This window comes from Aquarana catesbeiana, linkage group LG02, assembly GCF_042186555.1.
Source record: "Aquarana catesbeiana isolate 2022-GZ linkage group LG02, ASM4218655v1, whole genome shotgun sequence".
In the NCBI taxonomy this organism is placed as follows: Eukaryota; Metazoa; Chordata; class Amphibia; order Anura; family Ranidae; genus Aquarana; species Aquarana catesbeiana.
Genome location: NC_133325.1, coordinates 450,378,886 through 450,403,722, shown reverse-complemented (window position 1 = coordinate 450,403,722; position 24,837 = coordinate 450,378,886). Strand labels below are relative to the sequence as shown.

The 24,837-nt window shown below is 41.7% G+C and overlaps 1 protein-coding gene across 7 annotated transcripts in view; it reads left to right on the top strand.

Moving 5' to 3' along the window:
- The window catches only part of DLGAP3 (DLG associated protein 3), a 623,552-nt gene that overhangs the window by 366,767 nt on the left and 231,948 nt on the right, over positions 1-24,837 (top strand). For 6 of the 7 annotated variants that reach the window (XM_073615577.1, XM_073615578.1, XM_073615579.1 and 3 more), the window contains one exon: positions 22,733-22,938. The exons of the other annotated variant lie outside the window; for it this stretch is intronic. In XM_073615577.1, the coding sequence (XP_073471678.1) occupies positions 22,733-22,938 (206 nt within the window). The remainder of the gene's footprint in view (positions 1-22,732; positions 22,939-24,837) is intronic. 7 annotated transcript variants of the gene reach the window in all.

The following is a 24,837-nucleotide window of genomic DNA, read 5'->3' as shown; positions in this document are numbered from 1 at the left end:
ACCGTACAGTTACAATACAATTTAATACAGGAGAAATTAGAGGGCCCTGCTAGTTAGAGCTTACAATAACAAAAAAGAGGGGCACAGCAACAGAACCTGCCGCTGACACATACATATATATATATATATATATATATATACAAACACACAAACAAACATAGTAGACCTAAAATGGACTGGGAAAACAACCTTTTTTTAGTGTGCGGACTGCAACTTGGGTCTAAACTATCATTGGCCAAACACTTGCATCGGAGCAGAGGTCAGGTACAAGACTGAGGGTAATCAGACGTGTCGGGGTCAGGCAACCAGAAATTAGTGTAGCGAGGAGCAAAAATTAGGAACAGGAATCAGGGGACGTCAGCCAGGCCAAGTCATGCACAGGAAGGAACACACTTAGAGATCATAGACCGGGGGGCGTGGCCAGGACAGGCATGTGAGAGGACGCATCCCTCACAGCTCCCACCGTTAATCCGATATCGATCCTCCCCCAGCCCCCCGATTGATTTGTCACCGCTACATGCAGCAAGCCTGTGCCCCAGAGACCCCTTTGACAGTGACAGGCGATGGAATGTTGCAAATAAAGTTGCAGCTGCCCTGTTGGCAGCCAGCGAGGTTCATAGACCAGTTGGGTCTGTAGTTACAGTCCACCCCTTCTTTTTCTTTGGCAGTTATTGGCCACAAAAGGTACATTACAAAAGACACAGGCGCTGAGCCTACACACACATTGGAAATCACAATGTACACAAGCAGTGGAAGCTGAAGATAATCTTGCCCAAGAGATTGTATGTATATTTGAAGGCACTCCGATCCTGTCAAGTGACTTTTGTTACTGCTACGCATGGCTAAGGTCCCTATAGTATCGTGGAACATAAGAGGACTACACTCTCCTTGAAACGTACCATGATATTTATGTGCTTGAAGAAGTTCCTTCCGGGGGTAATATGTTTTCAGGAAACACACTTGACAGCAGAAACGGTGTGCTTTTTGAAGTACTCCTGGGTGGGGAAGGCTTATCATTCTACACATACCTCCTTTTCTAGAGGGGTAAGTGTACTAATTCATGGAGCTGTGGACTACCAGGAATTTGACAGTGTCATCATAGATAAGGATGGGAGATTTGTGTTTCTTCATTGTAGATCTCTGGTGGCATCGCTATCCGGGTGCCAGACAGTTTACATGTTTCTCTAAGTCATACGACTGTTTGCCTAGAATTGACCTGGGGGTCGGGAACTTGAGCATGCTCCCTTTTGTAGATGATATAGTACATAGACCCCGTAGTGTATCGGATCACTCTCCTTTGGTGATCCAAGTCTTGGTGGCACTGCCGTCCACGTTGCCCAAAGCCCCCTGGAAGTTCAATGCCTATTGATTAAAATTGTTCCGCTCACATGAGGGGATACTGAGGAGCATGCGGGAGTTCTTTGACACCCAGAATCAAGACGCCTCTAGGATAGAACAATGGGATGCCTTCAAGGCTTATTTACGGGGAATATTGATAAGGGAAATGAACAAGGTAAAACATGAATCATCCGCCCTTAGGATGGAGGTGGAGGCACGGGTTCAGGCAATGGAACAAGAATATGTTGCTAACCCTTCGGATTTGACCAAGGAGGAATGGCAGGTGGCACTATCTGCCTATCAACACCTGCTTTCCTCCTCGGCTGAGAAGAAGAGGTTTTTCACAAAACAGGCGTTCTTTGAGGAGGGTGAGAAAACTGGTCGCCTTTTGGCGAGGATTGCGAACTCTCACCAACGCTCGCCTGCAATAGGAGCCATTAGGTCTCAAATGGGTAATTTGGTGAGTCAGCCTGAATTGATTATGCAGGAACTAACAGGTTTTTACGAAACTTTATACAGTCCTGGCACGGCATATACCCAAGAAGACTTGGATCTATACTTGAGCCATATTTCCTTCCCCGAACTGTCCGAAAGTCAACGAGCACAGCTAGAAGCCAAACTTACAATAGAAGAGTTGCAGGAGGCAGCTGGAACCTTTCCTAACTGCAAGGCCCCAGGGAAGGATGGGATACCCATAGAGGTGTATAAATAGTACTCTGAGGAATTGCTGCCACAGTTGCTAAAGGTTTTCAATGAAGCTAGAGCAAAAGCTGTCCTTCCCCCCTCCATGTCCAAAGCAAATATAGTTTTACTGCTCAAACCGGGCAAGGACCCTGTAGACCCTGGGGCATACTGCCCAATTTCGTTGCTTCAAAGCGACATCAAGATATTAGCAAAAGCATTGGCAATACGTTTGAACGGAGTGATAGCATCTTTTGTGCATGATGACCAAGCTGGTTTCATGCCCAAAAAATATACCGCAGTCAATCTGAGGAGATTGTTCCTTAATATCCAATCCCAGGCAGATAATATGGGTAATAGAGCTCTGCTGTCATTGGACGCCACAAAGGCATTCGACAGCATAGACTGGAACTACCTCTGGTCCATTTTGTTGCGATTTGGGTTCGGTCCTAACTATATCTCCTGGGTGAGGCTTCTGTACAGTCAACCACAGGCAGCCATTAGGAGCTTCGGCTCTTTGTCACTGAACTTTACGTTGAGGAGAGGAACGAGACAGGGTTGTCCCCTGTCCCCCCTCCTCTTCGTCCTGGCAATTGAGCCGTTGGTGATTGAGATTAGGGCAAATCAACATATTACAGGCTTCTGCTATGGCGGTATGCAAGAAAAGGTCATACTTTATGACGACACCTCCCTAAAAGAGGCCATGTCCACCATATTCAGATTCAGAGGATTCTCAGGCCTACTTATTAATTGGTCAAAATCTGCTTTACTCCTGCTGGACGGGGACGAAACACAGATAGTTTATCCAGCTTGCCCTATACCCTTAGCCACGTCCTTTAAATACCTGGGAATTCACATTATAATATAATCCAAGGGACTTTCTGTGTCTGAATGTCTCTCCCCTGCTGTTGAGGTTCAGAGATAAGGTTAAAACTTGGAAATCACTCTCCCTCTCGGTGGCGGGTAGAGTAAACCTAATTAAGATGATACTTATGCCCCAATTATTATATTTCCTTCATAACTCCCCTATGGTTATACCACTGAAAGTGTTTTATACTGTCAATGCTATCTTCCGAAGTCTTATATGGAAAGATAAAAACCCTAGGATTAAATTAAATTTACAGAGGCCTAAGGACAGCGGGGGATTGGCGTTGCCGAACCCATGGTTGTACTACTTAGCGGCCCAGCTGCAGCACCTCATTGACATGTTTCCACCAACGGGGGGGACAGAGATTTGGTGATTCGGTGACAGAGTTCTGCACAACAATTACTAGTACACACTGTGCGTAGGGGACCTGTTCCCATGGCGTTGGAGGCACTTGCATTTGCTAAACCTCATAAGAAATATCCAACTTTCAACTTAATACAAAAGATATGGAACAAAGCCAGGTACATTCAGAGTGTAGAGGGTTATACTGAATACAGTCCCATATGGTTGAATGGAACACACACTGAATTGGCCAAGCTGCAGGCTGGAGCTAGGTGGAAACAGTTTGGAATCACTCATCTCAAACATATATTCCGTAATGGGGTGTTACGTCCCTTTGAAGATTTGAAGGTAGCATATGGTCTTCCATCCTCAATGTATTTTCTATATCTGCAGCTTGGCCATGTGGTGCCAGTGCAGGGCCACTTATCTGATTGGCGCCTGTCCCCGACTCCTGTATTTGGCCTTCTGGAGGATGCGGCCTCATCCAAAGGATTCATCTCCCAATGCTATGCTATCCTGTTGCAGTCCGTGATGAGGCAGGATCCTCTGAGGGTGAGGGAGAGGTGGGAGGCGGATGCCGGACAGTTAGATGGAGAGCAGTGGGAGGAAATATTTCAGGCAGTGGGAAAATGTTCATTAAATGTATCACAAAGATTGACCCAACTATACATTCTTTTAAGAACGTATTACACGCCTCTTAAGCTTCACTTAATGAACCCACAGGTGGACACTACCTGTACTAGGTATAAAAGAGACCACGGGAGTCTTATTCATATGCTGTGGCGATGCCCCAAACTACATACCTACTGGGCAAATGTAGTGACCACGGTCAACTCTGTATTTAAAGTCTCCCTTCCACAGGATCCGAGAGCTTGTCTCTTGGGTGCTCTGGAGGAATATGAGTGGGAAGAACATTGCAGAGAGGCCATACATAGAGTTTTTTTCCAGGCAAGAAAATTAATTATGGTACATTGGAGATCTGAGGCTCCCCCCACTATGAAGGAATGGATTGAGAATATAGGTGTAGTATTGAGAATGGAAAAACTGGTATACCAACATAGAGGCAGTACACATAAGTTTGAGAAGTCGTGGGCGTTGTGGTCAGATGTACCAGGACTAGCCACGTTAGACTTAGTAGCAGACAGATTACTGGGAATAAATGTTGGATGACGAAGGTGATATGTGAATTAATAAAGTGGAATGAGCGATATTAGACCGGTAGGCTTCACAAATTTTTCTGGTTGATCCCAGTAATGATTTGATTAAACTGTTTGTATTATAATGCAATGCTTATGACAATAAGAAACATGTATGTAATGTACCTTTGGAAACTGAATAAAAGTTTATTGGATAAAAACCACACATAGACCACACAAGGGCAAGGAGGAAATGAGCTAAGCTGCTTAAATAGCAAAAAGGAGCTGGCTGTAGGCTGGATTAATGAGGCAGGTTAATGGTTACCAGGTGAGTTACTGTGAAAAAAAAAGAGCTGCTCGTTAAATAGCAGGAGCCCAGTCCTGACAGAAAGGTTTAGCAGTGGGAGACACTTTTTGAAGGCTACATAATAGCATTTTATATACAACTATATAGATCAGACCAAAATGAGGGACAAATGGGGAGGAAAGAGGGACAGAGGGACTTTGTTCCAAATCAGGGACAGTCCCTGAGGACAGTTGGGGGCAATGCATGACTAGACTGCATAATGTGTTTACTAAAATATGGACAGAGCAATCTGGGAGACTCACGTTTAAAGTGGATGTTTTTTGAAGGTAGGGCTGCCATGCACTTTGGGCATGTAAGTGGTGATTTGTCTTACTTTTATAGGTGAATAATTGCAGATTTTATAGTATGTGCCTTTTCGTTATAGAGAGGTAACACAGAGGGTATTTTTGATTTGAGGTGGAGAGATGCTGCAATAACTTGGTTGGATTAAATAGAAGCACAAAGATATTATTGAAAAGAGGTCTGTTCAGTGATGTTCTGACACAATATTGATTATGTGAAATACGGTATATGAAATGTATTATTGTGACACTTTTGGGATATTTCTCTGTATGTTTAAATTGTTGTATAGGAATGTTTCACTGATGTTTTTAGATAGTGAGCTGTATAAGTGATAGCGATTTTATATGTTTAATTTTTTTATTGTGCCAGCTATTTTATTGCTTCTTTAGATTGGTATAATTTGAGCATCACATATTTATTGATATACACGTCACAGCTTAAAGTGACATTAAAAGTTCATTTAAAACAAACAAAAAAAACTCCAAACATTTCATACTCACTTGCTCTGTGAAGTGTTTTTGCACAGAGCAGCCCCAATCCTCCTCTTGTCATGTCCCCTGATCTTTGCTCCTCCTCTTCAGCCAGTGTCCCCCAATAGCAAGCTGTTTGCTCTGGGGGCACTGGTGTGTGCTCACTCCCATGCCCCACTCTATGCGTCTATAAGACACATAGAGCCGTGGCTCGTCCCCACCCCCTGCTCTCTCCTCATTCGCTCACTGGCTGTGATTGACAATAGCAGGAGTCAATGTTTCAGCCAAAGAGAAATGAGAGACCCAGGAGAAGCTCAGCTCCCGTGCACATCGCTGGATCAAGAGGAGGCTCAGGTGAATATTACGGGGGCTGGGGGGGCCACTGCACACTTTTTTTTTTACCTTAATGCATATAATGTATGAAGGTAAAAAACCCTCAGCCTTTAACACCACTTTAATTTGTGAATTTTACTTTGCCAGTGATCAATTGAACTTGACTGATGTAATCAGCAAGCTTTAGGTATTCAAACGTCTGTCTTGAACTGATGGTAAGGATGGCCCTTCAGGCTATGTTGTGCTAGTTTGTGCTAACAGTTCACTTATGACTGGCACAGGTTTTGTTACCATTTGTTGGTTCATTGTTTGTCGTGATATTTGGTTTATTTACACTGTTTAAAATCTGTAAAGCTGTGACCTTTGCTTTTCCAGCCAAAACTGTTTCAGTTTAATTATTGGGGAAGAAAGGGCAAGGTATTTCATAGCTGGATAAAGAGTAGCAGAGTGTTTTATGCATGTGCTTCTTTACAGTGAAGACTGAGTATTGTAACAGTGATTCAGCTGTGGAATGCCCTACCACATGGGCTAGTAATAGCAAATCAATAATGACATTTAAAGTGAAAGGGATGGTATCTACAGTAATTACCAAATAAGAGTATGCAAATGTTTTAGTCCATGTTTAATGTGATGAAAATGTACCATCCTTTAATAAAGAGCAATACCATGTAGTAGCCCATAGTAAACATTAAAAATGTAATGTTACAGTACTTAACAGGTCACACAAGTATTGCACTTTATTGCTTACCATTTTTTTAAAAATGTAATCTCATTTTATTATTTTTTAAAGAATATCTGGAGTATTTAACCAAATACAAATAGTAAAAAAAAAATATAATAACATATAGTATTCTGGGAACATTCCTACTGCCCAGCACACACAAGACAGACACATCATCACCAAATGAATACCTATGACAAATTATCTATAAATATATCATTATAAATAGTTGCGCACCTAAGCATCCCATGACAGCCATGCAGATTCCACAATCCTAAAAAAATATAATCAAAACAATTAACCCACAAACTAAACTTCACATCAGAAGCTAACCTAGAACAAGACAAAACAAAACAAAAGCAACAAAAACAGCAAAAAAAAAAAAAAAAAAAACACACCCTACTGCTCTCCACTCCACCATGACAACCACCTCAAGAGACAAAGATGGATCTGAACTCCTGCATGGTTTGATATGTGAGCCAGTTAGCCCAAGTCATTCTTATCTAAGTTATCATGTTCCACAGCTAGTAAATATTCCAATTACCATTTTAAAGCAGGCTTAAAGTCAAAGCTGACCTAAGGTCTGCCTCCTCTTCCACAGCTGTGTGGAAGTGCTGAGTGTTAAAGGTAATAAAATACCCTAATCCAGTTACCTACTAACCAGAATTTTGTGTCTGAGCCATAATAGCCTGTTGATACCCACTACCTCCTGACAAAGTCTGGGTTCTGTGTGAACATATTGTTTAATGAGCCTATGTCACCAGAAAAAGAACAAAAAACACCTGCCAAAAGAACAGTTGTACTTACCAGTCAGTGACTCCGATCCTTGTTGTCTTTCAGATCTACAGTGGCTAAAGAATCTTCAACATCTGGCACTGACACACTTTGGGGTATGACCCACAATAAATGCTTAGGGGCCCCCACTCAGGTTGACAAGGTTGGATGCCGCTGACTAGTAAGGGTGCAGGCTGGGGAAAGGTTCATCCAGAACAAAAGCACACTGTAGAAATAGGAAGAGGAGCTTAATTATTGAGCCCTGGGGGTGGGGCGAAAAATGTTGGGGGCATGGCCTGGATGAATCAAGCTGAGGCTGCTTTTACCTGTTAACCACTTGGGCCAGGCGAGGTGTGCAGCAGCCAGACTATCTCTTCCTATTTCACTTTGGGGTGTGTTGGATGCCCATGTCCCCCATTGTGCACTGTGGCTCTACCCATCAGTTGCTGTGTTACTACAGATTGCAGGAACACAGTAGTGTGGCCTAGCAGCCAGTGTATGGAACCATAGAAAGTCTACGGGTTTGCAAAAGAACATAGATCAGACACTGCTTGTCAGACTGGTAAGTATCATAACTAATACAATATTTTGCAGGGTTTCTGCATTTTTACATTTTTTAGGACAATAGAGTTGTATTATCCGAAAGCTATATTTTGAGATTTAATATATCTCAGATATGATTTGGGTTAATGAGAATTATTTGACCATGAGTGAACACAACAACAACCTTTATTGGTAAGTAGTAAGAAGGTCTAAACTAATACATCACAATCTATCTGTAATACAGACAAAGGAAGAAACGCATAGGTTAAATGAAGGAATACAAAGTATATTCCTTAATACATTAAAATACAAACAATTAGAGGGATAAGACATAAGACAATCATTTAGATACAAGTGCCAGGGAGATATTCCATAGTTACCATGCTACTGCATGCACAAGGACTCCATTCCGGTAACTGCCCTTGCAGCGAGTATAATCTCTCCCCTCCCATCTAGTCTGCCGATGCCTCATTGGTTGACATGGCATGGCTCTCATTGGTGGGCCTCTCTATTTCTGGTTAAGGATTGGCTAAATCTCCAATCCGTATACTTTGCCTAAATCAGTTCCCTTTAATACAAATCCTTGACACAGACTATTTTGAGCAGGAGATTTAACTTGTAGGTACATGACCCTTAAGTTAAGTATTAATGACGGGCTGGCCACCTTCATTGCATATCTAAACGAGGGATCCCTTGAAGTGAATATTTGTAGAACAAAGAGGTTTGGGTCCCATTGCTTAGATAAACAAGCAAAGGCACCAAATCATCTGTATAACAGGGACTTCTGGGAAGCTATATTACACACCCACATTGAAACAACTCTAAATGAAATATGGGGAAAAGGGAGTAAGCCTGTCTTAAGGCCCCCTTTTTCCTTATTGTGGTAGGATCAGTTTCCAGGCTCCCCGCTGTGGTAAAATAGCGGGAAAGCCTGTGATTGGTTTTCAAAGGTCAGCTGACCTGGAATTTTCTAGAATTCTTGAGCCGTTTTAACTAGGATAGATCAACTGGGGTCATGTGACCCCTGGAACAAATTGGGGTTCAGGATAGGTCTTTTAGGGTCATGTGACCCCTTGGAACATTCTGGAAGTCCAAGAGGTCCCTATATAAAGAGCTAGTGGGGTCCGGGGCCAGTGGTTTGAAGAGGATCAACAGCGGAACTCGGGCTTTAGTACAGGGCAGGAGTGGGTTCAGGCAGAAGGAGGAGAAGATTGGATCTGACGCTGCTTGGAATTACCTGCGGGTCAAGACGAGGCTGCTTCTGCCATGAACACCGCCGATCGTATGGAAGACCTGCCAGAAGATGCGCTGTTGGATGAAGAGGAGGAATCGGGTGCCGAACTTCAGTTTCCAGGACGGGGACCTGGCGATGAGCCAGCGGGTGGAGCCGTGGAGGGGTGGCCGAACAAGAGGCGGCGCATTTGGCGCAGAAGGTTCAGCCCGTTGCCAGGCAGGGGCGTGTCACAGCGTAAGGCAGAGCCAGCCCGCTCGTATTCCACAGCGGCCCGATGATGAGGTACCAGAAGGCGGAGCTTGTGGGGAGAGGAGCCATCCAGGACGAACCCCTAGAAGAACGGCATCACCTAGGCAACGAGCGACGCTGAGAGTAGCTCGGTCGCTTGGGCAATGATCAGCAAACCCAGCAGCCTATAACAGCATGGCGGTGTCAGCTGCTCAGTGCACCGTAGCAGCTGGTTGTACTATTCCAGTGCACCACACATCTCAGCATCCCATGTCATCTGCAATTCCTGATACTGCAGCAGGAGGTGAGACTCTTCAGTCACAAATGATTAGTAAATTATCATCTTACTTATCTAAATTTCTGTCAGATTTACATTCTCAAACTTCTGTTTCTCCAAATCTAATGCCGCGTACACACGGTCGGACTTTTCGTCTACAAAAGTCCGACAGCCTGTCCGACAGACTTCCGGCGGACTTCCGGCGGACTTTCGGCGGACTTGCAGCAGACTTTCTAACGAACGGACTTGCCTACACACGACCACACAAAAGTCCGACGGATTCGTACGTGATGACGTACACCGGACTAAAATAAGGAAGTTCATAGCCAGTAGCCAATAGCTGCCCTAGCATGGGTTTTTGTCCGTCGGACTAGCACACAGACGAGCGGATTTCGGGGTCCGTCGTAGTTACGACGTAAAGATTTGAAGCATGTTTCAAATCTAAAGTCCGTCGGATTTGAGGCTGAAAAAGTCTGCTGAAAGTCCGGAGAAGCCCACACACGATCGGATTACCAGCCAGCTTTAGTCCGTCAGCGTCCGTTGGACTTTTGTAGATGAAAAGTCCGACCGTGTGTACGCGGCATTACTGTGTCATCTGTTCTTCCATCTTCTCATACTGACGGCAATTTAGTTAAAGAGCCAGCAGCGGTTGTTTGGTCAGCAGATAATACTTCGCAGTCAACTGATTTACATACACCTGAGGCTATTATTTACACTGGTAAATCAGCTACACATTCCTCTAGTGCTGGCGTTTTGCCTGGCGTCCATTTAAAGGAATCCATGCCATGTGTTTTTTAATCACCACTGGGTTTTCATTTACCTACTACGGTTAAAGATAAGATATGGAAAGGTGAATTTATTGATATTTTATCACTTTTACCATCAGGTAAAGAGCCTTTTTTGAAATTTGATAAGGGTGATAAAATTAAAGACGATCGTCGCAGAAGTGTTCCCAAATCTTTTTCAAATTGGTTACAAGATTTTTGCATTTTCGCGAGTGTACTATGTGAAAAATTTCCGGACCGTAGTCCGGGCCTTTTTCAACATATTGATATTATACGGGAGGCTTACCGGTCTTTTTCAGGTTTTTCTAGGTTTACATACGATGAAGCCTTTCGTCATAAATTGTCAGTGTACCCCAGTTTACAGTGGGGTTCCAAAGACGTAGGTTTGTGGCTTAACCTTTTCCTTCCTCAGAAACCGAATTTTCCCAGGTTAGCTACAGGTAATGTTGCACATGCACCCACAGTACCGTACAGGAAGGGTATATGTTTTTCTTTTAATGATAGCCAATGCAGATGGCTTACTTCATGTAAATACAAGCATGAGTGCGCTATCTGTGGAGGGTCGCATCCTGTATCTAAGTGTTTTAAAAAATTATCCTCAGCAAACCAGCAGCAACCTCCCAGGGAATTTTTTCTTAAAAGCATTAACGCCAGTGATTTTAATAAGCATGCTCCCATGGCTTCAGCGTTATCCAAATCGGCAGATAGCGGATCTTCTCATTAAAGTTTTGAGGTAGGTTTTTTTAGTTCCTCATTTTGTAGGTGTGGGTTGTACTATGATAAATAATTTAAAATCTGTTTCGGATTTACCTTTAGTAGTCCGTAGTATATTGGAGGTGGAACTTTCGATGGGTAGAATTTCTGGCTCTTTTGATTTTCCTCCTTTTATTAATTTTCGTTTGTCCCCATTGGGTTTAGTGCCTAAAAAAGAACCTAATACTTATCGTTTGATTCATCGCTTGTCTTTCCCTACGGGGTCATCTCTGAATGACCAGATCACTGACGATTTATCGTCAGTATCTTATGCTTCTTTTGAGCAAGCAGTGCAAAAGATTAAATTGTTAGGTTGCTCTTTTTTTTAGCTTTATTAGTTATGGCGGATATAAAATCCACGCTTAGACTTCTTCCGATTCACCAAAGTTGTTTTAATTCATTGGGTATTCAGTTTCAGAGAAAGTTTTGTTTTGACCTCTGTCTGCCGATGGGATGTTCGCTTTCTTGTTTTTATTTTGAGGAATTTTTCGACTTTTTTGGAGTGGGTAGTGTTGTATAGATTAGGGTCCCAATTTTTAATACATTATCTCGATGATTTTTTTATTTATGAGGCCTTCCGGTTCTTCCCAATGTTTTTCTCTGTTGTCGATTTTTGTTGATACTTGCATGGATTTTGGTATTCCACTAGTATCTGAAAAAACAGTCTTTCCTACCACTTGCATTGATTTCTTGGGTATCACCCTTGATACCATAGAGAAATAGTTTAGGCTGCCTTTGGAAAAAGTTGAAAAATTTACAAATCTTCTTATTTCCTGTATTCGGAAAAATAAGGTTTTATTGAAGGAATTGCAGTCTATATTGGGTCTATTGGCTTTTGCAACGCGTATTTTACCGATGGGTAGAATTTTCTCTCGGCGACTGTATTTGGCTATTTCAGGGTACAAGAACCCTTGTTCTCATATTAGGTTGACCACTGACTTAAAAGAGGATATGTTTGTTTGGCTGAAGTTTTTAAATCATTTTAATGGGAGAGCTTTTTGGTAGCATGATTTCATCTTGGATAGGGATTTTTGCTTGTTTACCGACGCAGCAGGCTCTATTGGCTTTGCAGCAATCTAGGGTGATCATTGGTGCGCAGATTCCTGGCCGCTGAGTTGGTTCCACAGGAGACTTTGTAAAAACATAGTGCTCCTTGAATTGTTCCTTTTGATTGTTGCTCTGGAAATCTGGGGTGAACATTTTGCAAACAAAAAAATCCCTTTTTGTACAGTCAACAGGGGTGTTTTGTTTGCTGTTAACTGTTTATCTTCCAAATCACCACCTGTAATTGCTCTTCTGCATTACCTGGTCTATAAATGCCTCTGTCTGAATATATGGGTTAAGGCTACTTATATACCAGGTAAAGCTAATGAGACAGCTGATGCCCTTTCTCGTTTACAGATGGAGCAGTTTTTCTCCCTATTACCGACAGCATATTATATCGGAATTCCTTGCCCAACTCTTTTATGGGAACTCATCTAGTTTCAGATAACATCATGAAATTGATGGCTGCAGCCTCATGGTCCAGTTACCGGTCTTCTTGGTTGCTTTGGTTGCAATTATTAAATACTAAAGGAGTTCATTTAGCTGATTGTTCTGAACATATTATTATTTTTGGAATCTTTAATGTTTAAAGATTATTCATGGTCTCATATTTATAAAATTTTAGCAGGCATTTCATTTTTTCAAAAATTGAACAATTTAACTTCTTGCTTGACTTACTTTTCCGTGCAACAAGCACTTAAGGGTTACAAAAAATTGCATTTTAGGGTGGATGACAGGTGTCCTATTACACCTGAAGTTCTCACATCTTTTTGCTCTGTTACTAGATCCTTGTGGTTTTTCCTCTTTTGAAGCTATCCTTTTTAATGCCATTTTTACTTTGGCCTTTTTTGGGGCATTGCGGATTTCTGAAATTGTGTCTGTGAGCAAAAGAAACCATTCTGGTTTGCAAGTGCAACATGTTCTTCTGGCAAATACTACTTTAAAGATTTTTATTCGGACGTTATATGACGTGATCGCATTGCGGCGATCATTGTTGCGGTGTGTCAGTTTGACACACCGCAACTCCGATCTAGGTAAAGAGTCTCTGACGGAGACTCTTTACCACGTGATCAGCCGTGTCCAATCACGGCTGATCACGATGTAAATAGTAAGAGCCGGTGATCGGCTTTTCCTCACTCGCGTCTGACAGACGTGAGTAGAGAAGAGCCGATCGGCTGCTCTCCTGACAGGGGGGGTCTGTGCTGATTGCTTATCACCACCGCCCCCCCTTGGATCCCACCCAGGACCACCAGGGAAGCCGCACAGGACCACCAGGATGGCCATCCACACTGGACCACCAGGTATGCCCCCTAGACCCCCAGGGAAATACTAATCTGTGCCCAGGCAGCTGCCAATCAATGCCCAGGCAGCTGCCAATCAGTGCCCACTCACAATGCCTACCACTGCCAGTGCCACCAGGGATGCCTATCAGTGCCACTTATCAGTGCCACGTATCAGTGCCCATCAGTGCCGCCTATCAGTGCCCAGAAGTGCCGCCTATCAGTGCCCATCAGTGCCGCCTATCAGTGCCACCCATAAGATCCCACCTTTGCAGCCTTTTAGTGCCCATCAGTGTCGCCTATCAGTGCCCATCAGTGTCACCCAGTGCCACCCATGAGTGCCCATCAGTGCTGCTTATCAATGCCCATCAATGCTGCATATCAGTGCCACCCATTAGTGCCGCCTACCAGTGCCCATCAGTGCCGCATATCAGTGCCCATCGTCAGTGCCCTCTCATTGGTGCCACCTCATCGGTGCCACCTTATCAGTGCCTTTCAGTGCCACCTTATCAGTGCACTTCAATGAAAGAGAAAACTTACTTATTTACAAAATTTTTTAACAGAAACAAAAGCAAAACTTTTATTTTTTTTTTTTAATTTTCGGTCTTTTTTTTATTTGTTTAGCAAAAAATAAAAACCGCAGAGGTGATCAAATACCACCAAAAGAAAGCTCTATTTGTGGGATCATTAGAGGTTGATTTTTCAGGGCGCAGTGGTGGAGGGACAGGTGTGGGCGGTAATATTTATCCTGGTCTTCCACAGTTTTGATGATAAAAATGTAGTTTGGGTACAGTGATGGATGACCCCAGGGGCGTGGCTACGCAGCAGTCCCTTACTAGCATTCGAGGGAGGAGAGGCGGCCGACGGAGCGGAGTTTAGTGGGAGGTAGCCAGGAAGCGCCAGCGGTGTACCGGTGAGGTGATCGTAAGGCATCCACACTCCCTGGGTCCGCCGTGACCATTTGATGTTTCAAGTTTCTGCTGCATGTGTTGGTTTGTCCTGACTGCTGTGAAGTGCTGTGAAATGTCATGCTGATTGTTTTTAAGGATCATGTGAGTGTATTGATTTTAGTTTCAGTTTGTGATTAAATCTTTTTTACGGTAATACACTATCTGGAGCATTTTTTTATCCTTTATGTGAAATCATCATCTCAAGAAAGGTGTCCGGTGCATTGAGCAGTGGATGGCTGTGCTCACATGGTAACCCCTATGTTAGTGGGTTAAAGCCTTGTCCGGCCAAACACGAGAGTGTAAGGCCGCAACAGCTGGTGAGTTTGCCATTCGTAAGGGAGTGGATTCATGTCAATGAGGTGTGGTGGACAGTACGGCACAGCAATTGTGAAATGGAGACACTTACTTTTTTGGAAACGTCTCCTCCTGTTTTTTTGGCACGATCACACATATATATGTGGACTATTCACTATCATTTGATTTCATCTGGCTTTTCGTTTGAACATCATTGTCATTATTTATTTTATTTGTTCATCATGTTTTGAATGGAATTGTCACTAAGTGCATCATGTAATTCTCACTTTGATTTAATTTTATTGTATACAATCAGTATTCAAGTTCACTCAGTCTCCTAAGTGGGGTGTTATATCGCACTAGTGGATTGATTTCACACACATTTTTTTACAGGAATGGTGGGGTGCACTATCCATATATATGTATATTAATCATTTCTGTGTATGTTTATGGATGTGTTGGATCCTCCTAGGATCAGTTTCACTCACTCATGAGATATAGAGTGAATTGATTGGTCATTTTAGTTTTTCACTATTAGGGTGATAGCGCCACTACTCATAGGGTGTTTTCAGTTTACATTATATTTTTGTTTTAAGTGGCAGCTCATTAGAGGTTGATTTTTCAGGGCGCAGTGGTGGACTGATGGGTGGCATGAATGGGCACTGATGGGCACTGATAGGTGGGCACTGATGGGCATGGATGGGCACTGACAGCTGGCACTGATGGACACTAATGGGTGGCACTGATGACACTGATTGGTGGCACTGCTGGGCATCACTGAAATATAATGGTGCCAATCAGTGCCCATTTGTGGATTGGGCACATTGGACACATGTGGATGGCCATGGGGTACATGGGGTGACAGGTGTGGGCGGTAATATTTATCCTGGTCATCCACAGTTTTGATGATAAAAATGTAGTTTGGATACAGTGATGGATGACCGCACAATTGTCATTCAAACTGCGACAGCGCTGAAAGCTAAAATTTGATCTGGGCAGGAAGGTGTATAAGTGCCCTGTATCGCGGCGATCGGTGGAGCGGTGTGTCAGTTGACACACCGCTTCACCAATCTTGGTAAAGAGCCTCCGGCTGAGGCTCTTTACCATGTGATCAGCCGTGTCCAATCATGGCTGATCACGATGTCAATAGGAAGAGCCGTTGATCGGCTTTTCCTCACTCGCGTCTGACAGGCGGGAGTAGAGGAGAGCCGATTGGCAGCTCTCCTGACAGGGGGGTCTGCGCTGATTGTTTATCAGCGCAGCCCCCCTCAGATGATCACACTGGACCACCAGGGACGCCACTAGGCCACCAGGGAAGGGGGCAGCATGTGGATGGCCAGGTATGTACCCCATGGCCATCCACATGTGTCCAATGTGCCCAATCCACAAATGGGCACTGATTGGCACCATTATATTTCAGTGATGCCCAGCAGTGCCACCAATCAGTGTCATCAGTGCCACCCATTAGTGTCCATCTGTGCCAGCTGTCAGTGCCCATCCATGCCCATCAGTGCCCACCTATCAGTGCCCATCCATGCCACCCATCAGTGCCACCCATAAGTACCCATCAGTGCCACCCATAAGTACCCATCAATGCCACCTACGAGTGCCCATCAGTGCTGCCTATGAGTGACCATCGGTGCCACCTATGAGTGCCCATCAGTGCCGCATACCAGTGCCATCTATCAGTGCCCATCTGTGCCTCCTATCAGTGCCCATCATCAGTGCCCATCAGTGATGCCATATCAGTGCCCATTCAGTGCAGCCATGTCAGTGCCCATCATTGAAGAAGAAAACATACTTATTTACAAAAATTTTTAACAGAAACAAAGAAAAATTTATTTTTTTTCAAAATTTTCAGTCTTTTTTTATTTGTTGCGCAAAAAAGAAAAACCGCAGAGGTGATCAAATACCATCAAAAGAAAGCTCTATTTGTGGGAACAAAATGATAAAAAATTTGTTTGGGTACAGTGTAGCATGACCGCACAATTGTCATTCAAATTGCGACAGCTGAAAATTGGCCTGGGCGGGAAGGTGTCTAAGTGCCTGGTATTGAAGTGGTTAAGGTCCGCTTTAAGTTATTCCACTATACCACACTTGAAAGGGCTTAGTGCAATACTTTTGATATTCTGAAGTGTTTATATTTAGGTTCCCAAAAGGAGGGTGGGTCTATCACCAGATTAGAGTAAAAGTTTATTTTACTATTAGAGTAATAAGAGTTTTTTTACACTGTGGTAGTGATATCATGACAGAGCAAAATTGTTAATGTCATGTTTTTTCACTTGCATTTAGACGTAATTTTGCACATTTACATACATATGGCGTTTAGAAGCATTTGCATGTGAACTCATTCTGTTGGCTAGAATATTCATATTTTATACCCTTTAGAATAAATGTATGTCTAAAAGTGTGTGTTTAGGTGCATTTATACTCGTTTAGGCGTGTTTACATTAAAAAAGTCCAAAGATGCTTCTCCAGGAATGTGTGCCTCGGACAATTTTTTTCTGCCCCTGAACGCTGCACATGAAAAAGCACTAAAACATCTGCATGTGCATGGGCACATTAGCCAACATAATTGGAAGTGAAAAAAAATGCCAAAACCCCCTGAAAGTGGCACTTTTTCTGTCCATGTACATGGGGCCTTACTCGCAGTCAGTCTGGAGGGGAAACAATGCTTCTCTTTAGAATGTTGCCAGATCTGGTTTACTATAACCTGAAGTTTCCCTTACTTTGCTACCCCTTCCAAGAACCTGACAGTGTTTGAGCTCTCTCTCTCCTTAGCCTCTGCCCCCCCCCCCCCTTTTTCTGCAGTTTCCTCACCAGGCCTCCATGCTGCACATTGACTCCGATCCTAGTCAATTGGCTAGCTCTCCCATAATGAGGGAATGTTAACCAATCATAGACAGACTTGACCAAATAGAGAACAGGAATTAGGGACCCCTTGATGACCCCGTAACATAAGGTACATATGTTCATATTTCCTTGAGTTTATTGACTTTCAGCAGTCTACAAGTCCATGTTTTCTACAAGAATTATCCTTTTGCTTTCTACCATTTTCCAGTCATGCATTTTTGTTTCATGTTCTTTGGCCTCCTGATTGTACTGTAAGAAAAAAATATTTGTTTTTACTTTTTAGATATGAATATTATATTTGCATTGCTTCTTTTTTTACTCTGTTCTCTTATTTTAGTAAATAAAATTCTAAACGTATAAAATAGAAAAATAGAAACCAAAAGCAATACTCCTATGGAAACTTTAAGTGTCTTTTGAAAATTTGGCATGCATCTAAATATATAATATAAACAAGATAAAGTACTGTACTTATTACCATGTAAATGTTTTGTCAATAACAGAAAAATTAACCATCAAAAAGTTCATATTATAAATGGTGATCCTATTTCCAGTTTAAATATACAGTCTTCTAAAATTCCTGCTCTATCAGTGGAAACATATCACATTACATTACATTTCAATGCCTAATCTAATGCAAAGTTAAGAGTACGTTAATTCTAAGGAAACGCGTTGGGTGGAGCCCATGTCCCAGAGGTACCACGCATGTCAATCCTGTATACTAGTTGATCAACTTCTAGGATGTCTTGGATCTATTAATGCTTGCTTTTACTGGATTTCTGTAAGTGTTTAGCACTGTTTTTTTTTTAATAAACTGTTAAGCAGTTTTACACTATGTGGCTGTTTTATCTTTCCTTCATGGGCCCTACTATGGAGTAAACTTTACCATCAGCCATGACAGTACTACCACCTGCAATATAACATGGGAAGCTGATTGGATCTTCCATACTTGCATATCACGCCTGTCTATATATAGTTTATAATTTATAAATAATAATAAATAATTTGGAGTCTAGACCTCTGGTAAGGAGGCATTTTATATCAATATCTGTGGAGGTGCACTTGGGTGATCAAAACGCACATCAATTATACCCATTGTTACTGGATGTTCATCAAGGAATTCATATGCACTATTTAGAACAGCACCAGTTGTTCACACCTTATGGACACTTGTTTATTCAATATCTATGTTTAGCGCGGCAACATTTTTTTATTGTTTCATGTTTATCACAATTAGTCCTGTTGTGTTGTTGCCAGCAGCTTGCACTTTTATATTTAGTCTGTATACCTGCGCAATAATTTTTTTTGTTCATGTTTTACCCTAATTTGGCCTTATGTCGTATGCCACCACCCATCTTAGGATTTACAAATGAGGACAGTCCCTTCAAATAGGAACATGGCTCCATTTTTTGACCAGTGCAGAAAATATATTTGTTACTCACACAAATATATAACCAGGTATCTCCACTGTTGGCTGGCTCTGCAATTAAAGCATTTAAACTTCTGGTAGGTAATCTTTCCAGTTACTATAAAAAAAGTAGGGAGTATAGCTTAGCTAAGACGAAAGCTTATTTTTTCATGGTAAAAATTGTTTGTAGGTGAATCAGTCTTTCAGTAAGCCAGGGAGCTTATTTAATAAGACAGTGGTGTGCAAAATGCTGTAAGCTGATTTGCCTTCAGTAAACTGAAATCTGTTTGGGTTATCGCGCTTTGTACATCTATAGTACCTTTTGTATTGTTTATTGAGGAAGCCTAAAAAGTAAAAAAAAAAATCTAACTGTGATATGCAGAAGATAATTAGAGCATACATGCAGTATTTTAAGCCCCCAGCCCCTTTCACTAAAAAAAAAAAAAAAAAAACCCAGGAATATCTTTTTTTCAAGCGTCTTCTGGACGGTCCAGTGCTGTCTTGTGGTATTTGGCGGTATCTGAACGGCATGCATGTAATAATAATCCCATCCCAGTGAATCTGTGAAAGCTTGGGCTCAGAGGCAGTGGACAGAATGATGCAAGCAGTCTTTAAACTGGGAAGAATAAGGACATCAAGTAGTAGAAAATTATACTACAGGGGACAGCTGCGGATATAAGGTAGGTATTGCAACAAAACATCCTTTTTTTAAGGATTTCTGCAGGGGTTCTCCTTGAAATACATGCTACCCATAGAAACTGGGGGGGGGGGGGTACACTAGCCATGCTGAGGAACCAATGATTTTGTAAAACTATTGAGTATGCACAAAAACACATCCATATCAGTTAAGGGCAGTCGTTTTCTTATTTGCTTAGGGCTGCACTGGACAGCTATAGCAAAGTGCCTCAAGGCACACCATCAAGTTTTAAGTTTTAGAATGCTAGGTAGGTTATCAAAGTTAGTCAACAGAATGGATCATTTCCACCTCCACTACCTATGTAACACATACTGTACATTTAGAGAACTGGCAAGGATCAGCCACAAGGGACACACCCACTCTGTTTACATTCAACATGTTCAGTGCGATGGACCTGCCAGCCTCATTAAAGTCTTTTAATGTATAATTTATAAAGGATATTTCAACTAAATGGTATTAAAAGTTGACAGAAGGGTAATATCACCTCTCTGTAACCCCTTAAATGATCAGCTATTTGATGAGTATCAGGTCACCTACTGCAAAAACCTAAAGTACACCAATAATTTTTACTGGAGGTCTTTGTTAATGTTGGACTATGGTTATAAATGGTAGTTAATTTACTAAAAATAGTAAGTGGTGGGATAATTTTCTGCCATTGAACACAGTGTTAAGTTCTGTGGCAGTTTCCTTTGTGACTTTACTGGTGTTTGCAGTAAACAATTTTTCTGACTATGGTTATCTGCAAAACCTAAAACCATAGCCAAAATGTAAATGTATATTGTTTGTATTCATTCTGCAAAGTATCCTCTGTGGAAGATGTATTGCAGTAGTTTGCAGAAATCTATGTGTCAGAAAACATGCAAAAGAGAGGTATGCATTAATTTATCTCCTAAAGTGTGCTGAGTTCGTCTTTTCTGCAGACTTGTGCTTTGTGATTAGATATGCAGTAATCCACTTTAGAACACTGATTATGTACCACAAGTTACTGTTCTTGTTCCAAGATCATGGTGTAAACAGAAGTTCAAGTGAGGTATTAAGCCATAAAGTGGTTCTAAAGCCTAAATATTTTTAACTATAATGCATTCCTTGCATTAACCTCCCTGGCGGTATGATTATGTCAGATTTTTGCATCTCAAAGTGGTGCATTGTTTTGTATAAAAATTTGGCGTTTTATATTGTAGGCCTGTAATTCTTAGGAATAACTCACTTAAATCTGTCCAAACAAGAGTCTAGTAGACATCCCGGGTATGATAAAGTTTGAAACACAAAATCATAAATTATAATATAATAAATAACTATAAATAATTATCAAAAATATTAATATAATAATAAAATGTATTCAATAATGTAATCAAATCAAAAACACTGAAATTTGCTCAGTCGCAGAATTGTCGCTGTCGTCACTTTCAGTGTTTGATGATGAATTTCACCACAAATCACTATCGATCAATTCTGCAAGTGTTCTAATTTACTATTGCTGTTTTCTAGCTGGTCCCAAACCACTTTTGACGTAAAGGGACACTTTTTGGATGCCATGGACAATCTCAAGTTTCCAGGCAGAAAGAACAGTATATATAATATAAAAGTGCATGCAGGGCACTGGACAAAAAGGAGGTGAAATGATGCGATACAGTAATGTAATCTTACAGATTACAGTGTACTGTATGCGTTCTGTGTTTTTCACTATTTTGAATTTGCCGCCGGGCTCTGCCCCCATGCCTCGTGACACTCGCAGGGAACGGAGCCCAACACAGTGATAAATCGAGCGGAGTACACAGTCCATGGACCAGCAAGAGGACATGGCAGGATCCTGGGGACAAGGTAAGTAACTTTGCCAGGATATTGCGATGCAATCCCGAGTGTGGCTTGGGGTTACCACTTTTGGTAATGAAAATTCACCCCGAGCCACACTCGGGATTACCGCCAGGGAGGTTAAAGTAAAAAAGTTTAGTCATCAGAATACTTCCTCATCCCCTCTTTTACTTAGCTTAGCCCCCCATCTAGCGCTCTGTACATCTGCAGTTCTTCTCCCCTCACTTCCTGGTCTCGTAGGCTTTGCTGAGGAAGCAAAAGCCTTTGGCTCCCTCTACTGTCAATCAAAGCCAGTCATGCGAGGGCAGGAGCGGGGCTTGGAAGCGGGCACACATGAGTGCCCCCATATTAAGTGGCTTGCTCTGGGGGCACTTGCTGGTGGGGAGAGGCCAGGAGCGCTCATGGGGGACCCCAGAATAGGCGGTTTGGGGCCGTTCTGTGCAATTCCATTGCACAGAGCAGGTAAGTATAAACCTGTTATTTTTTTAAAGCATTTATAATCACTTAAAATTGTGTCATATAAACCACTAATTCTCATATTTGTTATATGATGTACTCCTTTATTGCAAGAAAGTATATACCAGGTACCCCTGGTGTATATTGGTAAAGTATGAAAAGTTTTTGTACACCTCCCCAAAGTTTACATTAGTACTTTCCTTGGCAATTACTTATGCTTTCAAAGCAACCAAATATAACAAGTCTGCTTTTTTGTTTAAAGTGCAGTATTTACTAAACTTTTAAAATAACATTCTTAGTTTAATTTGACAAGTAGAAGTACCTTTTGAACGTCTCTAAAGTATCTCTAATGTTGGCCATACACTAGATTATTGGCCAACTTTTACACAGCTTTCAACAACAATTGTAACTTTATTTCCAATGAGTAAAAGTGCATATATCATTGTAAATGGGTAATATTCAATTAAAACCACCTCAGTACTGCTCAGAAAAAGGCATCTGACGCATATATTCACCCCAGTTTTTGGCAAAAAAAATGCCAGGCGGGCGGGCCGCTTACATTAATTGAAAACTGTATGTCTGCCTACATACATGGTCTGAACTACCTAGCCCCCCCCCCCCCAAATGGAGATAATGCCCCAAATACACCAAGTATTATTAGCAGATTGTAAAAGAATGTTTATGCTCAAATATCAATGTGTAACATTTCTGCTTACTTGATGTTAACTTATACATTTACTAGGGCAAAAGATAAAGTAAGAGCAATCAGCAACTTGCTGTGCAAAAATGCCCTATTTGTCTTTCTTCAGGTACCACCAGATGAATGGGGGGGATACCCAGCACCTGGAAAAGAAGGAGAAATACCCTGCCGAAGAATGAGAAGTGGCAGCTACATCAAAGCCATGGGGGATGATGACAGTGGAGACTCTGATACCAGCACCAAAATGTCACCCAAAGGTGCTAGCCGGCGTGAAAGATATCGCAGGTCCTCAAGTGTTGACCATCCCAGAACCAAGTAGGAAACTCTTTTTAACCATGTTCACACTGTCAGTGTTTCTGGTGTTTTCACTGACAACATCTAGGACCCGTTGCTAAAGGGGTGAAACTGAAACTGTTCTGCTTTTTTTAGCTTTAATTTTCAGTGTCACCTCTTTTTGCCTAATCATAAAAAGCTACAGTTATATTTTGTTACTACAGCCATATGATACCAAATAAAATTTTATAATGAATATTACCTATTTTTAAACATTAAAAAGCTTTTCATGTCTTTTCAAATAGGGGATTTCCCTGTGACTCACATTACCCTAGGTGTGATTCATTTATTTTCACTGAATGTGTGTTAGGTGAAGGTTGTTTAAAAAAAAAAATTAAAAAAGACAAATTCCCCACTTATGTCAGCCCAACACACAAAGCATACAGGCTGGTCAGCATTTAGATAGAAGACCTCAAAATATAATGACCCTTCCATTGCTGACCCCCAAAACTTCAAAGGAAACCTAGAAAAATACACCCAGCCAGCTTGGTGCTAGGTTCTTCCACAAAGCCTGTGGTCCAAGTCCATTATAAAAAACTTGCAGGGGCATTTAATTTACTGTTACTTCCACCAATAAACTGGTAAAGCGTTTAATGCAAACCCATTGCCAAATTGCCTATAGCAAAGTAAATAAAAAAAGTTAAATTTTTATTGCAAATAAAGTCAAACTCAAACACTAGTTTATTAAATAACAGTTCTAAGTTGTTGTTTTCTATCCATCCCATGCATGGTCTTTTCTTCTTTCAAAAGCCATGTTTAAATTAAGGATTGCAAAGACAAGCTCCCCATGTGTTTGCTCAGGGAAATTTAGTAAATGACTTGGTTCCCAATAGAGATTTATTATATTAACTGAAACATGGGATTCTGAGATATTTATATGCCGTAGTTACCAAAGTGCTATTCTTATAATTAATCTTTAGTTTTGTTAGGAAAAATTATCTCCTCCAGATGCCTAGGTATGTTACAAGCATTTTAGCAAGCTATTGCAGATATGGACCAGCTTTTGTTGATATTGATGTAGCTCTTAGGCAGGCCATAGATTATGCAAATCACTTGATTTCCCCATCAACACAGCAGTCAGTGTTGATGGGGGAATACCTCCCGTGAATCCATTATGGGGGGGGGGTGCTGGGGTTGCCAGGTATTGGGGTCTCTACTATCATTTCCAGATCAAGCTTAGTGCAGCAGTAAGAAAAGGGCCTTCACAACCCCTGTATATGTGCATGAGTGTTAAGCTGGCCATACACTAGTGGATATTTGAACGATGAGTGAACAATGAGCAACACAAATTCTTAGTACATTCAATGACTTGATGAATGTAATTTGAACGTTTTTCAACATTTTGTTTGCTTTTAACATTTGATTTTTGGAATGAATGCACTTTCTCAAGCAAAAAACACATACACTGTTAGTAACAAAAATGTTCAATGCTACTCAATTTTCAAACATTAATTTGATCCCACTAGAAAATCGAACAAATGTTCTTAACATGAACATTTTGGAACAAAATTCTACTAGTATATGGCCAACTTTAATATCTTCTTCGCAGGGAATGCCTGTTTTTTTTTTTTTTTTTTGCAGGCTTTGTGTTTGTGAATTCTAAGAATGCAGTATGTCATATTAATCAGGGGCAGGGGTGTTGCTAGGTCTGCAAAAGATCTGGGGCTAGAGCTCATAGCAGTGGTCACCAACATTTTTGCAGGCCCACGGGGGGGAGGGGGGGGCATGCCGGTGGTAAGCCATATTTCACTGACAATGGCTGGTGTTGGAGCTTCAATCATCATGGCACCATGGTTGATATGGTGTCAGGGTGATTGAAGCACATTGTTTCTATCGTTATATTCTAATATATAATGAAGTGGTTCAACTCACCATAATGCA